Here is a 19,366-nt window from a genome sequence, read left to right as displayed (position 1 = left end):
AAAATCATGTTACGAGCATTCAACGCTGACTATCGAGTTACAAGTTTTTCACTGCTCCAGGCATGCATCGCATTAAGTAACGTCTGCATTATAAACCTGCAGAATAAAGAAAAAATACTTTGCCACAGAAATATTAAGTAGAAAAATTCACCAAATTTTACTCTTTACCTGAGCTATGTAAGGAAGGGAATAAATATTAGTAGAAAAGAATATTTTTCCCAATAAGATCTACCAAAGAAAAAGTAATACGTTAGACATCATGTAAGTCTAGAACTTTCCACGGAGGATTGGCTTATACTTGAATTGATAAAGTTTCTTTTACTAGAAAATGTATTTATTCATTTCCGCGATAACCAAGTACGCACGTACCGTTATACACAGCAGATTGACAATGAGCATTAACATTAAAAACTCTATGTATATTATTACAACTAAGAATATGATTATAGCAAAATATATAATTCTCCTGTTTTAATTATACCAGCCATACTCTCTTATCGCGTAAAAGGATCTTTAATGGATTCCAGAAAGCAATTGGCGTCTATAAATTGACGGGCTTTCTGAATTTCATTAGCTATATGTCTGCTTCTCTTAAGGGGGGATTTTATGAATTGGACATATATAGGAATATATTCTTCGTGAATTACACGGAAGTTATGAGAACGAATGTCGTCATTGAGATTTTAAAAGTTGTACACGAGTGTTGCTTGTGAAGCTACAGGAGTGTGCGCGAGAGTTCTTGCAGGTTCTATAATTAGACATTGACAGCATGTTGTGCGTTGGACTGGTGGTACGAAGCGAGTAACAGTATGGGCCATAGCTTGGAATGGTAGACGTGACACTACGTCCTTGTGAGGACGCTGTCTTATTTATTTACTAATTGACGCCGTATCACGTGCCCTGCAACGCTGTCGCTGCTCGCTGAACAGGTTTTCAAACGTGTTCGCGCACGAGCCGCGCCGCACGACCAAACCGGCCCCTAAGCTCGGCCATTTCAGATTCCAGACCTCCACCTCCATCCAGTTCCCATGGGATCTACGTATTCTGGTGCATTGCGTACCGAATCTCAGTTTCTTCTCGTCAAAAATGTAACGTCGCATCACTATACTTTTATCTTACTCGTTTCTTTCTCCGCATTCCTTCTTCTGCTTATGCGTTATATTTACTGATCTTTCATGATTTGGTAAAGCCATTCGTTGACGCTCATTGTTTTCCACTTGACGCGACATAAATATACTCTGCTGCTTAATGTAACTTGGAAAAAAGAAACAAAAAACCAAACTCTGTGGACGTACCCGTTTTGTAAGTACTAACTTGGTTATTAATCCTAAAACATGGTGTAGTACAACTTACAGTACTACTTGGATTTTTTCGGAATATTCTTTTTCACATTTATTCCATGTATTCGAGTCGGGCTTTACATTAATCTGTTATTGTAATAATGGAGAAGCATACATATTCACTCTGTGGGGAAATATTTGTACCTCCGAACAAGCTAATATAATTCAAAGCAATAACATAAAATTTATCAATAGAGCAGAATTTATTGTGATAAAATATTAACATTCAATTTTCCTGATTGATTATTATTAGCCTTCTCACTTTGAAGTGTCTTTTATTATAACAGCGCTCGATTCACGTGAAAAGTATAATTGTATTGGTAAATATATTTATTATTATTTTATGAGACCAAATAAAAAGAATTTCAACTTAATTATTGCAATTATTAAATTTACGCATTACTATTTTTATGATTATTTATTTGCAATATTAAATTGGTATTGTACCTTTGAATGTATAAATTTGAATCTTTGTATAATCCCAAGATAGAGACGAGAGTGTATAAAATAAGCGCGAATCATGCAAAACATACCATGAGTTTAAATTATTTTTCATATCATTCCAATGTTCTTTTTTATCAGATAAATTATAGGGGGTGGGGATTAAGTAAATTGATAAAGAAAAATTTTTTTTTATCTTAAATAATTGTATAACATGTTAAAATTATGCTGTCAAAATTTTACAGCGAAACTCGAGACTATTTTGAAGTTATAGTCTATAAAAGTAACTAGCGCACACTTAATTACACTGCTACTCAAAACTTTCAACGCGTTTTTCTCGAAATACTAAATTTTGCGTGCGGTGCACGATAACTTAAAAACTACTCAACCAATTTCACTTCAACTTTGATGGAATGTTCCTGAACTAATTGCCTTTGCACAAAACCTCTTCAATATATTTTTTTAACATTATGAAAAAGTTTGTAACAATTATTAATAAAAAAAATGTCAGAGATACATAAAATCCTTCTAAATGTTAAAGATTTTTTAAAAAAGTCTACTGCTTCGATGTTTTTTGAGATAATCGATTGAAAATTGGTATGACCTATTTTTATCGATCACAGCTGATTACGAATCCTATATTATATTTTCAAAATTCAAAATAGCCTGCAACAATATGACAGACAATAAATACAAAAATAATCAGGTTCTATCATAATTTGTAATTTGGTGATTTTCTGTGGCGCAAATTAGAAAAAAGTTTAAATAAAAATAAGGGAAAAATTACGAAATTAAACTAAATTGGATAAAATTTCAATATTTTGTCGAGTTAGGATGAGCCTATTGTTGCGGTTTTAAAATTTAACCCGAGATGGGGTTAATCATATATTGACGTCAAACCAAACTCCTCGAGCAACAAATTTCTACTGGGTCATCCGCTTAACAGAAAAATGTATGCTTCGAAGGACTAAAAGGAGCAAATATTAATTTGTTTTGTTACATTAATTATTTTTATTGAATTTATAATTTTAAAATAAATTATAGATAGCTGTAATTCAACAGAAAAAACCCCTGTACGAGGGAATTCAGTGGTTTCGAAACTTTTTCATATTTATTGCGAGCAAGACTAATCTTCGTATTTGAGAATGCTGGAAAGTTTGGAAGGTTTTAATCGCAAGCTCTGGCATACAATGATGAATACTTAAGGTAGTTACGGCTGGCAGTTTGCAAGGCCAGTTTTTCACGGACAGTTTTCTCGGATCCTATAAGGTCTCGCGGTAGTGTTCCGGAAAAGCTTTTCGCTATAGTCGCCGGCAAAAAGTAAATTCTCGGAGCATCTGGCGTCATCAAAATGTACTTAATGCGCGACTCTGTAATATGCACGAAAGTCTCGGGGAGGTTTTTGGATCGTGGAGACGGAAAGCTCTTATTTGTCACCGTAGAGACGCACGCGCGATCGCAATACGATTTGCATTGTAAAGTAACTTCTATATCTTATATACGTGTGCAATTTCACTGAATTGCGTCAATTCCACGCTACAAGCCAAGCCCCTAGCTACGTTTATCCTTCTCTGTTAATCTTTCTCTATGTGTCTCTCTTTTCTTCTTTCACATTCTCTTCTCGCACCGCAGGCTAAACGAGTGTTTCCCAGTAATGCAATCCCGGAAAATGTTACTTGGACAGCGATTAGAATTGTTCAGCATTTTTCTCACTCCTATTCTCCTTCGCCGAAATTCCCCTAAAGTCAAAATGGGTCATCCACGAAATGTTATTTTCTCAAATAAAACCTGTACTGTAATTTTTTTCTTCCCATTTCATTTCCTGAAGATTATTAGTAAACCTGAATTAAGTACTTCTCATTAGTGTAAATAGGTCATGTACAAGACGTCAAGAACGATTAGAAGACTTCAAAATTCCTTCCTCTCTGGTCTCTTCTAAATTTTATGTTTTATGGAAAATAAAACACAAAATAATTGCAAGCAAAGAAATAAAGGCGAATGCAATCCTTGCTACATTTGCAGGAAGCTCTTCGAAGAAAGGGTCGATTTATGTGTATATAAATGTGTTCATTTCGAAAAAGCTCGACAACTTGATAGTCGCTCTTAGATAACGTGTTAATTCAACTTAAATCAGTGGATTTGAACTATCAATCGTGGAATAGCAAGGGAAAGCGATGGGTTATACGCCAATATGAATCATGACGAACTATTGCGCAATAGAATCGTCAGAGTAAACGTTGCAGATTCATGGCAACGTTTGGGTACGTTCGTTAACGAAATAGCTCACTGACCAATCGGCTAGAAAAAGCAATTGTTTACAATTTACGGCTTTCGATTAATTTCAGTACTTGAGATTCTCTGTAGCGATTGTACTGCTTGCAACGTACAGAAAGCTAACCTTTGTGAAATCAATTTTCTACCCGACGTAGACCGATACATTATCGAGCTTCCAATCGATCCGAGGTGAAATGTAAATAAACCATTTTATCTTGAATACGCGAGCTCAACCTGCGCAAGCTGCTTCTCTGATTTTACGTTTCTCATCCGGTCATTATCCGTGTTGCATCAGACAAAAATCTCCAAGCGATTGATCATTTTTACATGGAGATACCAATCTCTGCAGTGTTATTTACTTTTATCAAAAATGGGTCAAACGTTTGATCGATCATTACTCTTGTCTTATCTATAGTATCTCTGTATAAAATCGAATCCATTTTTTTTCATATTGTCACGTTTTTTTCGTTTTATGATTGAACATCCGAGTAGAGAAATCGAATTGATACAAGATGTAACCATATGAATATTATTCGTCTGGTTTTAGCATCTACATCAAAGAATTCTATAAACCTTATTTGCAGATAAAGCTTTCAAGATTTAGGCTATACCACTATTCATAAAAGTCTGGCCATACCTAGAATCTCTGCACCTTATCGATAAATATCAGTAATATCCAATCTTATATGGGATGCATCCTTTATAGGATATTCTACGTGCAGGGTGTATACTTTAAGCCGCATCAGATTGTGCAAGTAAAAATTTATTTTTCTCCGTAACTCTCTATAAGAGATATTAATTTCTTTTATAGGACCTTTTTCAAACTCTTTTATATTTAGTTCCAAAAGGATATTGTACAAAAATTATTATCTCTTGCAGTTATTGAGATAAAAGAATTTTTACGTGCACACTCTGATCCGAATTAAAATATACACCTTATATATATAAATATAATATAACAGGAATATTTTTATTATTGCTCTAAGAGTTCTGGAGCATTATGCATATACTAAAGCACTTTTCAAATTGAAAAATACATTCGCGAAATATTAGATAGTTGTGATCTTTGACTCTTTGATACTGAAATCATACATAGATACAAAATATTTCGAATTAAAAAATTGTGGTTATGTACAAAATCTGGTTTTCATCGGACGACCCACGCAAATCCACTAGTTCTTTCAAATTCGTTCTATGATTTTGATAGACCCATAATTAAACCCTCTATTCCTAAATTATTAAAGAAATGGATAATGCTAAGCCAAATTCTTTTTGTTATACTTTATTTTTCATCGTATATGTTACTCTAAAATCAATCTTCAAGAACTGCATCTCATTTTACTTCATTAGAATTGAAACTTTTTTTCAAGCTCAATACATTTAAGTGTTCCAAGAACAAATTGTTTACTGATCCTAATAATCGTAGCAAATACTTATAAAACGATCTGTTAATTACTACGAAAGCTATTCTTTTTTTATTGGAAACAGCAAGAACAATTAACATTTTACAATCAATTTGTGAAGATGGAACATTTAACATATGGATTCATGGGATCATTAGGACCACACTTAAATGCTTTAGCGAATGCTCTACTATTTGAAACACTACCAATAACTCTAACAGAATTCACTGGGTGTTCGTCATACATCGTCTGTGTGAAGGCCTCTCCTGGTTCTATATTAGAACAGTATATCTGAAAAAAATCATGTATTAACTATTCAATTCAACAATTATTATACAGATTTTAAAGAGTCGACCGAATTTTAGTACAGGGGTGACTTCCTGATGGTTATTCGATGAAAAATGTTCCAGGTTTCGAAAAGATCGGTTCGATTGTTTTTAAGATATAAGCGTTTAAATGTACAGTTTCAAGAATGCAATTTATTTTGTTACACATTTCCAACGCACATGCAGTTTATTCAGAGTATATTATGGAAATATTAAGCCAAAATTCGAAATATTGACGAAAATGCAGCATACAAGACCTACGGCAGCTTCGTTATTCTTGCTTGACCTACTTGAAAAATTGAATTCAGCTTTAGTAAAAAAGTCATGTTAATTTTATAAATTATGGAGGTATAGCTGGTACCAATATCTTTCGTATTTTATTACTTAAGTCGAGGTGCACGACCAAGTGCGAGTGACTAGTGCAATGGTAAGCGAGCGCGCAGGCACAGATGAGTGAACTTATCAGAACCCATAGCGCGAAATACGAACATTCTTATCTTGACGATTCATTAGAGACTTGTCACGTAAAGAAATGTTGGATAAAAATACAATCTTTCTGTGCATTGAATCTTTTCACGAGATTTTTCACGATGACGAATTGCTCGATTTTTAAAATAATTTGTTAATCCTGAGCTTCTATACTAACATCAAATGTCTTTTATTCTATCGACTCTTCAGTTTCTTGTAGTTACCCTTCCCTAGTATATGCTAAAACGAATTCGATAAGCCTTTTCCTTTTCTACCTTAATTAATTTATTACTGCAAGTACTGATTCTCTAACGATGTTCTACATAAAAAACAATTCAGTACTAGCAGTAAGTTTGGTAATTACTAAGCAAGAATAAGCCCGATGACGAAATCAGTTGATTAAGGTTTTACTGAACCAGTTGTATGATGCTACAACTCTATGGTGGCTTGGTGCTTCATCAGTCAGTGTAAATGGGCTTAAAAATGCCAATTTTTAAAACGCTTATATCTCAAAAACCGTTGAGTCGATTTTTTTGTAAGCCATCGCTTTGTTTATCGAACAAGCCTTAGGAATTCATTCGTCTCTTACGATAAGTTCCTCTCTTTACACTTTGTATAACAGATCTTATAATTACATGCATCAAACTGTTTTCAACATTTAAGAGACTTTAGAATAACTGTAAATTTCTCACGTGTCCATAATACATGAAGTATAACTGCTCTGTGGTAAATTCCAACAAATTCGGTAATCGTACATCCTTTCTTCCCTGTTCGCTTTGAAATTTTTTTAAGGCAGCATGTGACATTTGTATGGCAGCCTGATCAGCTATATTTTCTGCTAACGTCAGAAACCCATTAACCTTTTAATAAAATAAAATTCATTAAATTAATCAAGTACGTTTAGACTTTTAGTTTCTTATACTACAAATAATTTGAATTGATCAAGAGTCCATCATTTTAAGAGTTATTCTTTTATAAATTAAAAGTGTATAGTAATTTAGATATAGATTCAGTTTACATACGTAACGCTTCTGATTTTGATTTGACAGTTCTGGGACTACAAAACGGCCATATTGGTGAATGAAACATGCAGCCTTTTCTTGATATTTTCTAACAATATCTGGTGTCCACCAATTTCCCCAATTTCCATTTTTGTCAAATTTATAGCCTATAAAAATTTTTTGTATTTATTATTATATTTGTCTTTGCTTAAACGGTACTAATTTAATATTAACAAACAAATAATATTACAGTTTCAACTACCTTCGTGATCAAAGCCATGAGAAAGTTCATGAGCTATCGCTATACCAATTCCAGCAAAATTTAGTACCCTTATAAAAAATAGATATATCTGAATATTCCTCAAGTGTTCTACTAAAACTGACAAAGTTGTACTACTACTCACTTTGGCCTGTCACTACCCCAAAATGGATCTAGCAGAATACCAGCTGTTACAGCTAAAATAATAAATAATTTTATTAATAATATCAATTTAGAATAAAAGTTCTAAATTTCATTTGTAATTAAATGAATCGAAGCTTTTTATTAACTTAAGCTATTAGCTGAAAGGTCGAAATACGCATTGACACTCGTTGGCTCAACGTCCCATCTAAAAAATATTAAATGAAATAAGTAATTCCATGTAAAAATTAGTATAAGCAGATTACATTAAAGCGTAATTAATAGAGCAGGACTCAAAGTATGAATAAATCAGTAATTTAATTACTCTGTTCTTTTAACTAATTCAAGTAATTTTGATATCTTTTTCTTTTTATAAAAAATATCGAGTTTCACTACACTCTCTAAAAGACTATTTTCAAGTTCATACTGCAATAGAAATAAGAAACCAATGATTAGAATTTAATCATATGACAAATGTGCGTGCATCTTATATGAAAACTAGTTACTTTTTTGAACATTTCAATAATAAAAGCACCGCTGTAATCATTAGGATAAGCAATAAGTCTCGCCACAGCTTCTACTTTTTCCTTAGATAGTTTCCTGACATTCCGACTCATCCAATCTGTCCTACTAACTGTTTGTGCTACGATTTCGATAAGGTCATTAGTGAATTTAGTCACCTGGATACATAATAATATAATTAATTACAATAAATAATTATAAGACCTATTGCATCTGTTATAAATATTTACCTTTTTCTTATCATTTTCGGAAAAATATCGCTTTATGTACTCGTAAGCAATAGCCTCGTTTAAGTTTCTTTGTGTTGTGCATATATATTCCCTGTGTAAAAATTAAAGAGATTAATAAATTGTATTAAATCACTTATGTTTTCAAATACATATATTCCGAAAATAACCTTGTTGGAAATTTTGTTTTGCCTTGTCGCTTCATTTGATCTATAAGTGATATTCTCTGAAGTCTTGAGTCTCCCAGTGATATTACATTGAATAAGAAACTCCAAACCATATAATTGACTAAAAAATATTATAATAAATATAAAATCAATAAAATTTTTAATGATGAATACTATAGTGATATATTTTACTTATTGTTGAAGGTTTTGTTTTTGTTAACAGAGCCGGCAATTTATTAAAAAATTCAGGATTCTCAATGACTATGCTTGTAGTCTCATCAATTTTAATTCCAGTGTGTTCCGTTGCCAGTTTCAAGTTTTGCAGCAAATCAATCTGAAGCACAAATATTATAAATAAACCAGATTCGTAGTGTGATAAATTTAATTAAGTAGTAGTTAGAGCTTTTAAAGTTGTTTGTAATATACTTTAGCATTTGGATGTGTTCCGCCATTATCATTATACTTATCTTGAAAACTTGAAATTGTCATTAAGTTATATCCTTCGGACATCGATATTTCTCCCATCAGCTTTGCTATCTGAACATATACGAATAATACCATAGAATAAGCTACATTGTATTAGGTATTAACAACAATATTAACACTGACATTTAATAGCTCGTTATAAAAATTAATCATGTCTACAATTTGTTCATTCCTATGTTTTTTAACGTAATCTTTATTAGTATTCTCTTGAAAATATGATACTACATCCGATATAAACTTAAAATCATTATTCAATGGTTTTAACTGTTGCACCTGTAAAATGTTAAACCGAGGTTAATCCCACTCAATTCGCTGATGATAAATAAACTTTTTGTAATAACATTTTATACCGTTAATCGCGGGATTGTTGCGTTATATAAATCTGGAAGTACAGTTAAATCGAAAAATACGAAATTTGATATAATTTCAATATGCTTCTTGTAATAAGGCTGCCAAGATAAAGTATTAACGATTGCTTGCTCTTCTTTTGATTGAATAATAGGCCAGTCACCTAATTTATTTAAAATATTAAAAAACGGTTGAGCGCCCTGTGCATTGCGCTTGTCTACAATAAAAAATATAATGAAATACTCATCAAATCAAATTGAGGAGTAGAAAGAAATATTTACCATTATCCATACACATTTTGTATAGTATTTTAGCTTGTTCTAAAGGTTTAGTGCTAGTATTGTTACTTTTATCCTCTAAAATACCTATAAAAATCAAATGTTTATAATTATTTTTATTATATACGTACACTGATGAATAGGTTCTTAATGTATTTTTTTTTTCAATTTTATTTTGATCTATAAAATTGGATTTTCGTTAGGAAATGGAACTTAAGAGTAAAATGTGTAAGTTAAATATATATGTATATATATATATCTATACGTAAATAGGACGATAGGGTACCTTTATAGAAAGACCTTAAATTTGTCTTTCCTAATGGAGCCATTTTAATATAAAATACAACAATAATTCGTTTTTTTTTTCTTCTAAAAAGTGTGCAATTTATTCTTTGCATACATACCCTGAATACGACTTTTTACACGTTTCCCCATTGTAATCTCCCAACTTAGCAACTGTGATCCATCGGTAATTGGATGGTCAACTTTCCATTGTCCGCACATATATTCATAGAAATTATCGCATGGTTTTACTGATTCATTCATTCCTGCCCTAATTTCATTACCTAGAAAAGTAGTACTATTTAAATAAGTTAGAAAACTAATAGAAAAAATTTTAACACTGATTTCGTTTTCGTAAGTAGAAAAATATTATTTGCCTGCCTTTTTTCAATAACTGAGTAATACAATTATAAGCAATTAAGTGCAATTTTTTTTTAAATTTTCAATCTAGCAGATCTTTTTAAGAAATCGTAAAAAAAACTATGTTTGTTATCACGACATATAATATGTACAGATCGAGAATCAACCGGACTATCAGTACAATATGTTATTCTATTTGAAGTAAATATTCTTAAATTTAATATAATTTACAATTTATATATTCATTGAGTTCACAGTAATTAAAATACTGACTAAATCGCATTATTGAATTAATCCTATCATACTTACCAATTTTAATGCATTCATCTGTTCTACATACTGCGACGTCATAAGAATCATCTTCGTCGGAACAGGCAACATATGAGACTACTACTACGAATCTAGCAAATTATGAAAAATTTAAAATAATTTGTACAAAATATTTTCACATAAACCTTTTTCTCGTGAAGAAGAATTCATAGAATATTTTTTCACCAGAAAAGTACGTCATCATTTGCAATATTATATGTGCCGAAGACTAACGAATTGCAAATATTAAAAATAAATTTATAAAATACATACTTACATGATTATACAGCAAATAAATTTTGTACACATATTTATAAAAAATACAATATGCCAGCACACTGGCTAATATTTAGTAACCAAATTAACCGTGATATTGAATTTTTATAAAATCCTCGGGATACTTTGATTATCATAGTTCCCATAGCTATTGGCTAAACTTATCTAAGTACTTATTTGTTTATTTGCAGTAGATAAGGATAGGTGGTCTAACAGTCAATAAATTTTGTTTAATAAATAAAAATGCAGATATTATCATATTGGCGTGAAACCTTCTACGTAATAAGTGTAAAGGCAATTGGCTCTTCTTTTTTATTTTATATTAACAGCAACTATAATATAAAACAATCAGGAAATAGAAATTACATTTTTCATTTGTGAAAACATTGGAAAGATTACTGACAAAAGATATACGTCTACGATGCTTCCATGGCATTTTTTAATTAGCATCCTAATCTTTATCAGCATTATTTATAGCTCATTTATCTAGATTAATCCATTACTATATTTCAGCGATCGCAGAGAAAAGAATTTAATTTAATCAACAATGACACCAAATACTCAAAATTTAATACATCAATTACTACGCTGACTATCCTTTTTTTATTCGAAGCAATAGGAGCAGTTAATATTTTACAATCAATTATTTTAAAAGATTGAACATTTAATGGTAGGATTCATAGGGTCACCAGGATTGCACTTAAATGCTTCAGAAAATGGTATGCTATTTGAAACGCTACCAATAACTCTAACAGAATTTACTGGATGTTCGTCAAACATTGTCTGTGATAAAGCTCCTTCTTCATTTACATTAGAGCAGTATACCTGCAAAAATGATTAAGTAATAAAAACCAAAATTATACAAAATATATAAGGAGAAGACTGCACCATAATGGAGGGTTGGACTCCTGAGAGTCATCCGATTAAAAATATTCAAGATATATCGTTCGTTATTTTTTGTTTTGTTTACAAATGATTTGTTAATTCTAAGCTTCTGCTAGCAGTAGCTGTTTTTTATTCTTTCCATTGCTTAGTCTGCTGTAATTTGTTTTTCCTCATATGCTAATAGGTTTTCGATAAACCTTTTATTTTCCCGACTTAATTGATTCATTTTTGCAATCTATTATAAGCACTGACTATATCTGAAGGTCGAGGTATTACATAAAGGTACAATTCGATATTAGCAATATACTGGAAATAGCAAACAAAAATAAGCCGTTTGAGGTGCTCGACTAATCGAGGTTTTGCTACTCCAGTGACGTAAAACCGATGCCGTGGCTACTCTGAATTAGTTAACAAAAAGTAGCCTAAAAATGCCAATTTTTAGTCATTTTTATCTCGAAATTTGCCGAGCTGATTATTTTGTGAGCTGACACTTTTTTCGTCCGACAAGCCTTAGGAATCTATTCCTCTATTACGATACGTTCCTTCCTTTACACTCTGCATAACATATTTGCAACAAACTGTTTTCAACATTTAAGAGACTTTAGAATAACTGTAAATTTCTCACGTGTGCATAATACATGTAGAACAATTGGTCTGTGGTAAATTCCAACAAATCCGGTAATCGTACATCCTTTCTTTCCTCTTCCCTTTGAATTTTTTTTAAGGCAGCATGTGATATTTGTATGCCAGCCTGGTCAGCAATATTTTCTCCTAACGTCTGAAGTCCATCAACCTTATAGTACAGTGAATTTCATGAAATTAATTATGTTTAGCCTTTTAGAGCTTTATACACTATAAATAATTTAAATTGAACAAGTGCAAAAATTTAAACGCCAATCTTTTATTCATGGAGAATTTTGTAATTTAGATGTTGATTTATTTCACGCACCTTACAAATGTTATAACGACCTAACAGTTCTGGGACTGCATAATTGTTATATTGATTAATGAAACATTTAGATTTTTCTAAATATCTTTGAGCAATGTCTTGTGGCCACCAACTTCCCGCATTTCCATCTTTGTCGAATTTGTGTCCTATAAACAAGGTTTGGATTTATTATTTTTTGTCTTTGCGCGCAAATAATCTTAACTTAAACTTAACAAATAAATAATATTAAAATTTCATCTACCGTCGTCATCAAAGCCATGAGAAAGTTCGTGACCTATTACTATACCAATTCCAGCAAAATTTAGTACCCTTGCAAAAAATAACCATATAAAAATATTCCTTAAGCAATGTAGCAAATATAAAGAAATGTAAATTCTACTTACTTTGGCAATTCAGTATCCCAAAGCGGTTCTTGCAGAGCGCCAGCTGTCATAGCTAAAATAATAAATAATTTTATCAATAATTTCACAATTTAGAACAAAAATTCTTATTTTTATTTATATTTGTAATAGTTAAAATGGTTTATTAACTTATACTATTAGATGAAAGGTGGAAATATGCATTGACATCTGTTGGCTCAACCAACCATCTAAAGAATATTAAATAAAATAAGTAATACAATGTGTAAAAATTAGTATAAGCAGATTACATTAAAGCGTAATTAATAGAGCAGGGCCCAAATTGTGAATATGTTAGTAGTATATTTACTCTGTTTTTTTAATTAATCCGCTAAATTTTAATATCTCTTTCTTTTTATAAAAAATATCCAGTTTTACAACACTCTCTACAAGACTATTTTCAAGTTCATACTGAAATAGAAATAAGAAACCAATGATTATAATCTGATCATATGACATATGTGCGTGTATCTTATATTAAAAAAAAGTTACTTCTTTGAACATTTCAGTAATGAGAGCATCGCTGTAATCATCAGGATAAACAATAAGTTTCGTCACAGCTTCTACTTTTTCTTTAGATTGCTCCCTGACTTCCTGACTCATCCACTCTGTCGTACTAACTGTTTCTGCCACTATTTCGATAAGACGATTAGTGAGTTCAGTCACCTGGATACATAATATTATAATTAATTATAATAAATAATTATAAGACCAATTGCGTCTGTTATAAATATTTACCTCTCTCTTATCATTTTCGGAAGAATAACGCTTTACGTATTCGTAAGCAATAGCTTCCTTTAAGTTTCTTTGTGTGGCGCATATATATCCCCTATGTAAAAATTAAAGAGCTTAATAACTGGTATTAAATGACTTATGTTTACAAATACATATATTTCAAAAATAACCATGGTGGAAATTTTTTTTTGCCTTGTCGCTTCACTTGTTCTAAAAGTGCAATTTTCCGAAGTCCTGAGTCTCCTAGTGCTATTACATTATACAGGAAACTCCAAGCCATAAAATTCACTAGAATGTTATAATAAAAATAATAAAAATAACAAACTATTAACGATGAATGCTAATGTAGTGCAATATTTTACTTATAGTACGAGGTTTTGTTTTTATTAATAAAGCCGGCAGCTTTTTAAAAAAATCTGGATACTCGATAACTATGCTGGTAGTCTTATCAATTTGAACTCCAGTGTGTTTTGTTGCTAGTTTCAAATGTTGCAGCCAATCAATCTGAAGTAGAAAAGGTTATAAACTAACTAGATACGTAACGAGGTAATTACAGTTAAATAGTAGCAGAAACTTTTAAAGCTTTCTTGTAATATACTTTAGCATTAGGATGTATTCCCTTAGAATAATCATATATATCTTGAAAACTTTGAATTGTCATTATGTTGTAGCCTTGGGAAATAGAAAGTTCTTTATCCGGCTTTCCTATCTAAATAATATAAATATTAACCTATAATAAGTAAAATTATATTTGGTATTAACAATAATAATAATACAAACATCTTCTAACTCTTTATAAAAATTAACCATGTCTTGAATTTCATTATTTCTTTGTTGCTCATCATAAAATTGATTAGTATTTTCTTGAAAATATGATACTACATCAGATATAAAATCAAAATCATTACTAAATGACTTAAACCGCTTCACCTATAAAATTTACAACAGGGGTTAACATCATTTGCTTACACAAATCAGTAAAATTTTCGTACGAACGCTTTTTACCGTTAATCTCGGGACTTTTCCAATGTATAAATCTGGAAGTACTTCTAATTCGAAAAAGACGAAATTTAATAAAATTTCAACATGCTTTTTGTAATAAAGCTGCCAACATATGATATTAGAAAACGCTTCCTCTTCTGAATGAACGATAGGCCACTTTCCTACCTTCTTTAAAATCTTAAAGAACGGATCAGCGCCCTGTAAATTACGCTTTCCTACGATAAAAAATGTAATGAAGTACTAATAGAATAATTTAGAATTAGAAGCAAGCATTTACCAATATCCATGCACAATGTGAAAAGTTCTTTAGCTTGCTGTAAAGGTTTATTGCTAGCTTTGCTATGTTTATCCTCTAAGATTTCTACAAAAGTCAAATGTTTATTAGTATTTTCCTTAAAAACATATTGATATGCAAGGTTTCAATGCAATTTTTTAAATTAAGCTGACCCAATATAACAATAAATACCATGTAAGTAATTCCATTTAAAAAATTTATGTTCCAACACTTCAATGACAAAAACACCCTTCAATAATATAGCATAATCGGTTATTCATTATTAGCAATTTGTAATTACGAGAGTTCAAAAGTTCTATCACGAGTATTTATACCAAAAAATAGGTATTTCAGTTATTTATTATATTAGTTACTTATTAACTAGTAGAAATCCACCTAGATTATTCGGTGGCTTTTGTAGTAACATGCCAGGTGAAAATATTAAAGGAAAAGTGGTCTGGAGCTGATTTGAGGCTGATCAGTTACATGTATAATAGGATTTTAATGAGATTACGCAATTCAAGGGACGAATTCAAAGGAAAACTGGTTGGACGCTGCTTAGGACTTGATCAGTTACATATTGTGTTTGATAATTAGCGCCATTTATGTGAGTATGATCGATATATATGGTAATGTTTCTGCTTCCTCTTTCTTTTTGTGCTTGTCCCGCTCCCTCATTTGCCTCCACGTGCGGCCATTTGCTGCTAAAAGGATGAAAAATCTACGAATATTTACAAAATGTGGTTCTAATTTTAATTGTAATAAGTCCAAATTTTGGTAGAGTGATCTGGTCTATATAAAAGTACATTAAATTGTTTGTTTATATAATTAAAAAATTTTTAGTTTAAACTATAGCTGCAATTTAAGTCTAACAAATCAAACTATAGGTTAACTAATATGTAAATAATACTTTATTCGATAATAATGGATATTTAGTCGAGGTTTCGATAATTCCATAGCCTCTAAAATAATAATTAAAATTGGTAAGGAAAACTAATCAGTATCAGTTTAGTTTAATCAATTAGAATTTGTAGAGCCAGTGCATTACAAATCCAACAAAATACCGTTAGTTTTCCTTATCAGCTTCCTAAAAAAACCACGGGAAGATGGATAATGCTTGCATGATCATCACCATAGCTGAATTTCTACTAGGGTAAGTATTTTTCGTATTTATATTATGTGTTTCTAAAAATCTATAAATGCTGATATATTAATATAGTCATTAATAAAGTATTGAAGGATATCTAAAATTATCATTATTAATTGAAATTAAATCTTAAAATGTTTAATTATTGGTATACAGCCTTTTTAAATATTATGTGAGATGTAGTGTGTACGTGAGTGGTAGATCATACAACGCGTATTCATATTACAAAGTACATCAAATTAAAATATTTTGTAAATCATTGGATTGAATGGGACAATAAAATAGGTGTTTGAAAAGCACTTGGAATGAACCACAGAAATACACGCTCGAAATTGCAGGTTTTCATAAAGCCGAAGGCGATCTTCACACGTCCTTCAACACTTCACTATAATGGATATAATTTATATCTAAATAAAATGAAAACAAAATTATTGTGTTTTCGTGACTATTTAATATTGGAATGATAATAATCTATATATTACATATCGTACTGCTTTCTACACTACACGTAACATGTATTATATCATTTTGAGTGTAAAAGTGCAGGTAAAAAACAAGCCTATTATATGGTATATTCAGGTAGAAAAAATCTGAGAGTCAAAAACCGATACACACATACTTAAATGTGTTATAAGATGGCTGTTAAATACTAGATTGAGATGGTTATTTAATAAGGAACGGTTAGCCAAGCGGATAATACGTTACACTAATGAGTATGAGGGCATCAAACTCTACCTCTACCAAAGGTTAGACATACAAAATCAGTTTTTCGTTAGGAAAAAGGAATACAAATAAACCGTGTAATTTAAATGTATGCTGTATATAAATATGCCGGTATTTCCTTTATACAAATACACTAAGTATTTGCAGTATAGTGTTCGTGTCATTTACGTTTCTCAAAATTATAGTGTACTATTCTGCAGGCGTAAGAATAGACAATTTTATTGTTTTAACTTTGGAAGTTTTAATGGATGTGTTCAGTGTTGCTCATAAAGTGCTTACATCAAAAGTTTATATTACGCTTGATATAAATTTTGAGCGCGGTAGTAAATATGTTTTCTCAATGGGCCTATACTCTATTATAAAATATAGCCACATATTTCGCCTTTCCTTTTTTCTTCTAAAAAGTGTGCAATTTAATCTTTGCGTACATACCCTTAATGCGACTTTTTACACGTTTTCTCATTGTAGTTTCCCAACTAAGCAATGATGAATCATCGGTAATTGGATTGTCAACTTTCCATTGTCCGCACATATATTCATAAAAATTAACGCATGGTTTTACTGATTCATTCATTCCTGCTCTGATTGCTTTACCTAGAAAAGTAGTGTCAATTATGTAAGTTAAATAATTAGATAAAATATTAAAAATGATTTGAGCTTCGTAGAGAAAACCATATTTTTAGATGTGCTGTTTTCAAAAATTGAAAAATAACGTTATAAGGTTATCCTATAATAGACGTATGGCCAACACTATACCTAAGTGCAAATTTTTTCTATTTTCGCAGTCTAGAAGGTCTTCTGTAGAAGTCATAAAATATGTCATTAATTATTATCACTGATATAATGTGCAGAAAGAAATAACCGGAGACCCTGTACAATATGTTTTTCAAATTCGAGTACATTTTTTTCAGTGCAATATAATTTAGAGTTCATGCATTGATCAACTTTATCGTGATTAAAATAACAACTAAGTATAATTATTGGAGTAATCCTATTATTCTTACCAATTTGAATGCATTTTGGTGTCCTACAAACTGCGAGATCATAAGAGTTATCTTCACCGGAACAGGCAACATATGAGACTACTATTGAGATTCTAGTAAATTATGAAAGAATAAGAGAAAAATAATTATTTGATAAAAATATTTCCTTATAAACCATCTTTTCCATAAAGAAGAATTCATAGAAAATTACTTTGCATGAAAAGTACTTCATCATTTATTATACTATGTCTCACAGAATACCTTTAAAATTTAGAAATAATATCCTTCAAGAAATACTTACATGATTACACACCAAAAGAATATATTACACATATTTATAAAAAAAACTCAGAATATTTAGCAAAATGGTAAATATTTAGATGCAAATTTGACTGTGATACTGATACTATATACTCTGTTAATTCCTTACAGTACTTTAATTACAATATTTCTCACTGCTATTGGTTGAATTTATCTAAGTACTTATTAGTTTAATGGCAGTAGATAAGAACAGGTGGTCTATCAGTCAATAAATTTTGTTCAATAAATAAAAATAGACATATTATCATGTCTTTAAAACGTTACAAGTATTATATTTAAGGACAATCGATTCTTCTTTCTCACCTTTTATTAATAGCATCTAAAAACAAAGAATTTGGTAGAAAAAATCAACATGATATTTATTCAATATATCATAAAAATGTTTATATAAGTCGACAGATTTTTTAATTGCTTAATCAAACGAGCTGCTTAAAGCTCGAATAACTATTAAAGTTGCTTGATTTTCCTATAATACTTATTGTATTAAAATTTCATATTCGACAAGTTTTTGTATACATAACGTTTCATTAATTTTATAGATGACCATAAGGGTATATACTAGCACATTTTAACTATTCATAAGATACAAATATAATAAATATTACCAGAACAGGTAATTATTTTACTAATATTAACAATTGTACGGAAAGTGGGACAACCAACACCTCGATGTGATATTCTTCAAGAGCTAGCAGAGAACACGAATATTTTATTATTATGAGCAATAAGAAACAATTACATTTAACATCAATTTTCGAGGATTGAACACTTCAACGATGGATTCATAGGATCATTAGGAGCGCAGTTAAATGCTTCAGCAAAAGCTTTGCTATTTGAAGCACTACCAATTATCCTAACAGAATGTATTGAGTGTTCATCGGTATATGTGTGTTCACTTTTAAGTAGTATTAGCTGCAGTTAATTGCAATACAATTTCAAAAGATTATAAATTAAATATTTTTATATAACGAAATATATTTTACTTAATTTATCGTTTTGTGAAATTTTGTAATGTTCTATTAAAATACTTTAGCATTTGGA

General features: G+C 30.6%; 2 protein-coding genes across 4 annotated transcripts; both read right to left on the bottom strand.

Moving 5' to 3' along the window:
- Window positions 1-5,321: 5,321 nt before the first annotated feature.
- Window positions 5,322-10,983, bottom strand: LOC136772403 (neprilysin-11-like). 2 transcript variants are annotated; one of them, XM_066725357.1, is made up of 18 exons: window positions 10,910-10,983; window positions 10,633-10,724; window positions 10,086-10,247; window positions 9,685-9,768; window positions 9,406-9,620; window positions 9,179-9,328; window positions 8,996-9,106; window positions 8,762-8,903; window positions 8,573-8,690; window positions 8,406-8,496; window positions 8,160-8,333; window positions 7,979-8,079; window positions 7,803-7,861; window positions 7,658-7,709; window positions 7,516-7,583; window positions 7,275-7,420; window positions 6,945-7,112; window positions 5,322-5,749 (listed from the first exon to the last, which is right to left on the bottom strand). In XM_066725357.1, the coding sequence occupies exons 1-18, from the start codon at window positions 10,939-10,941 to the stop codon at window positions 5,567-5,569; spliced, it is 2,148 nt and encodes a 715-aa protein (XP_066581454.1). In that variant the 5' UTR covers window positions 10,942-10,983; the 3' UTR covers window positions 5,322-5,566. The 2 variants fall into 2 exon arrangements, with proteins under 2 accessions (XP_066581454.1, XP_066581455.1); XM_066725358.1 differs by having other exon boundaries at window positions 10,906-10,950.
- Window positions 10,984-11,492: 509 nt separating this feature from the next.
- On the bottom strand, window positions 11,493-18,522 carry LOC136772418 (neprilysin-like). 2 transcript variants are annotated; one of them, XM_066725375.1, is made up of 18 exons: window positions 18,306-18,513; window positions 18,026-18,117; window positions 17,454-17,615; window positions 15,155-15,238; window positions 14,881-15,092; window positions 14,656-14,805; window positions 14,474-14,584; window positions 14,238-14,379; window positions 14,046-14,163; window positions 13,879-13,969; window positions 13,633-13,806; window positions 13,451-13,551; window positions 13,273-13,331; window positions 13,126-13,177; window positions 12,984-13,051; window positions 12,743-12,888; window positions 12,419-12,586; window positions 11,493-11,733 (listed from the first exon to the last, which is right to left on the bottom strand). In XM_066725375.1, exons 1-18 carry the CDS (start codon window positions 18,335-18,337, stop codon window positions 11,557-11,559), a joined length of 2,139 nt encoding a protein of 712 aa, XP_066581472.1. In that variant the 5' UTR covers window positions 18,338-18,513; the 3' UTR covers window positions 11,493-11,556. The 2 variants fall into 2 exon arrangements, 1 of the variants encoding a protein (XP_066581472.1); XR_010822451.1 differs by lacking the exons at window positions 11,493-11,733; window positions 12,984-13,051 and having other exon boundaries at window positions 12,452-12,586; window positions 18,306-18,522.
- Window positions 18,523-19,366: the final 844 nt, after the last annotated feature.

The sequence above is a fragment of the Prorops nasuta genome, unplaced genomic scaffold (genome assembly GCF_024137725.1).
Source record: "Prorops nasuta isolate Cenicafe-Biocafe unplaced genomic scaffold, Cenicafe_Pnas_1.2 PNAS00004, whole genome shotgun sequence".
NCBI lineage: Eukaryota > Metazoa > Arthropoda > Insecta > Hymenoptera > Bethylidae > Prorops > Prorops nasuta.
This window is presented reverse-complemented; position numbering and strand designations above follow the sequence as displayed.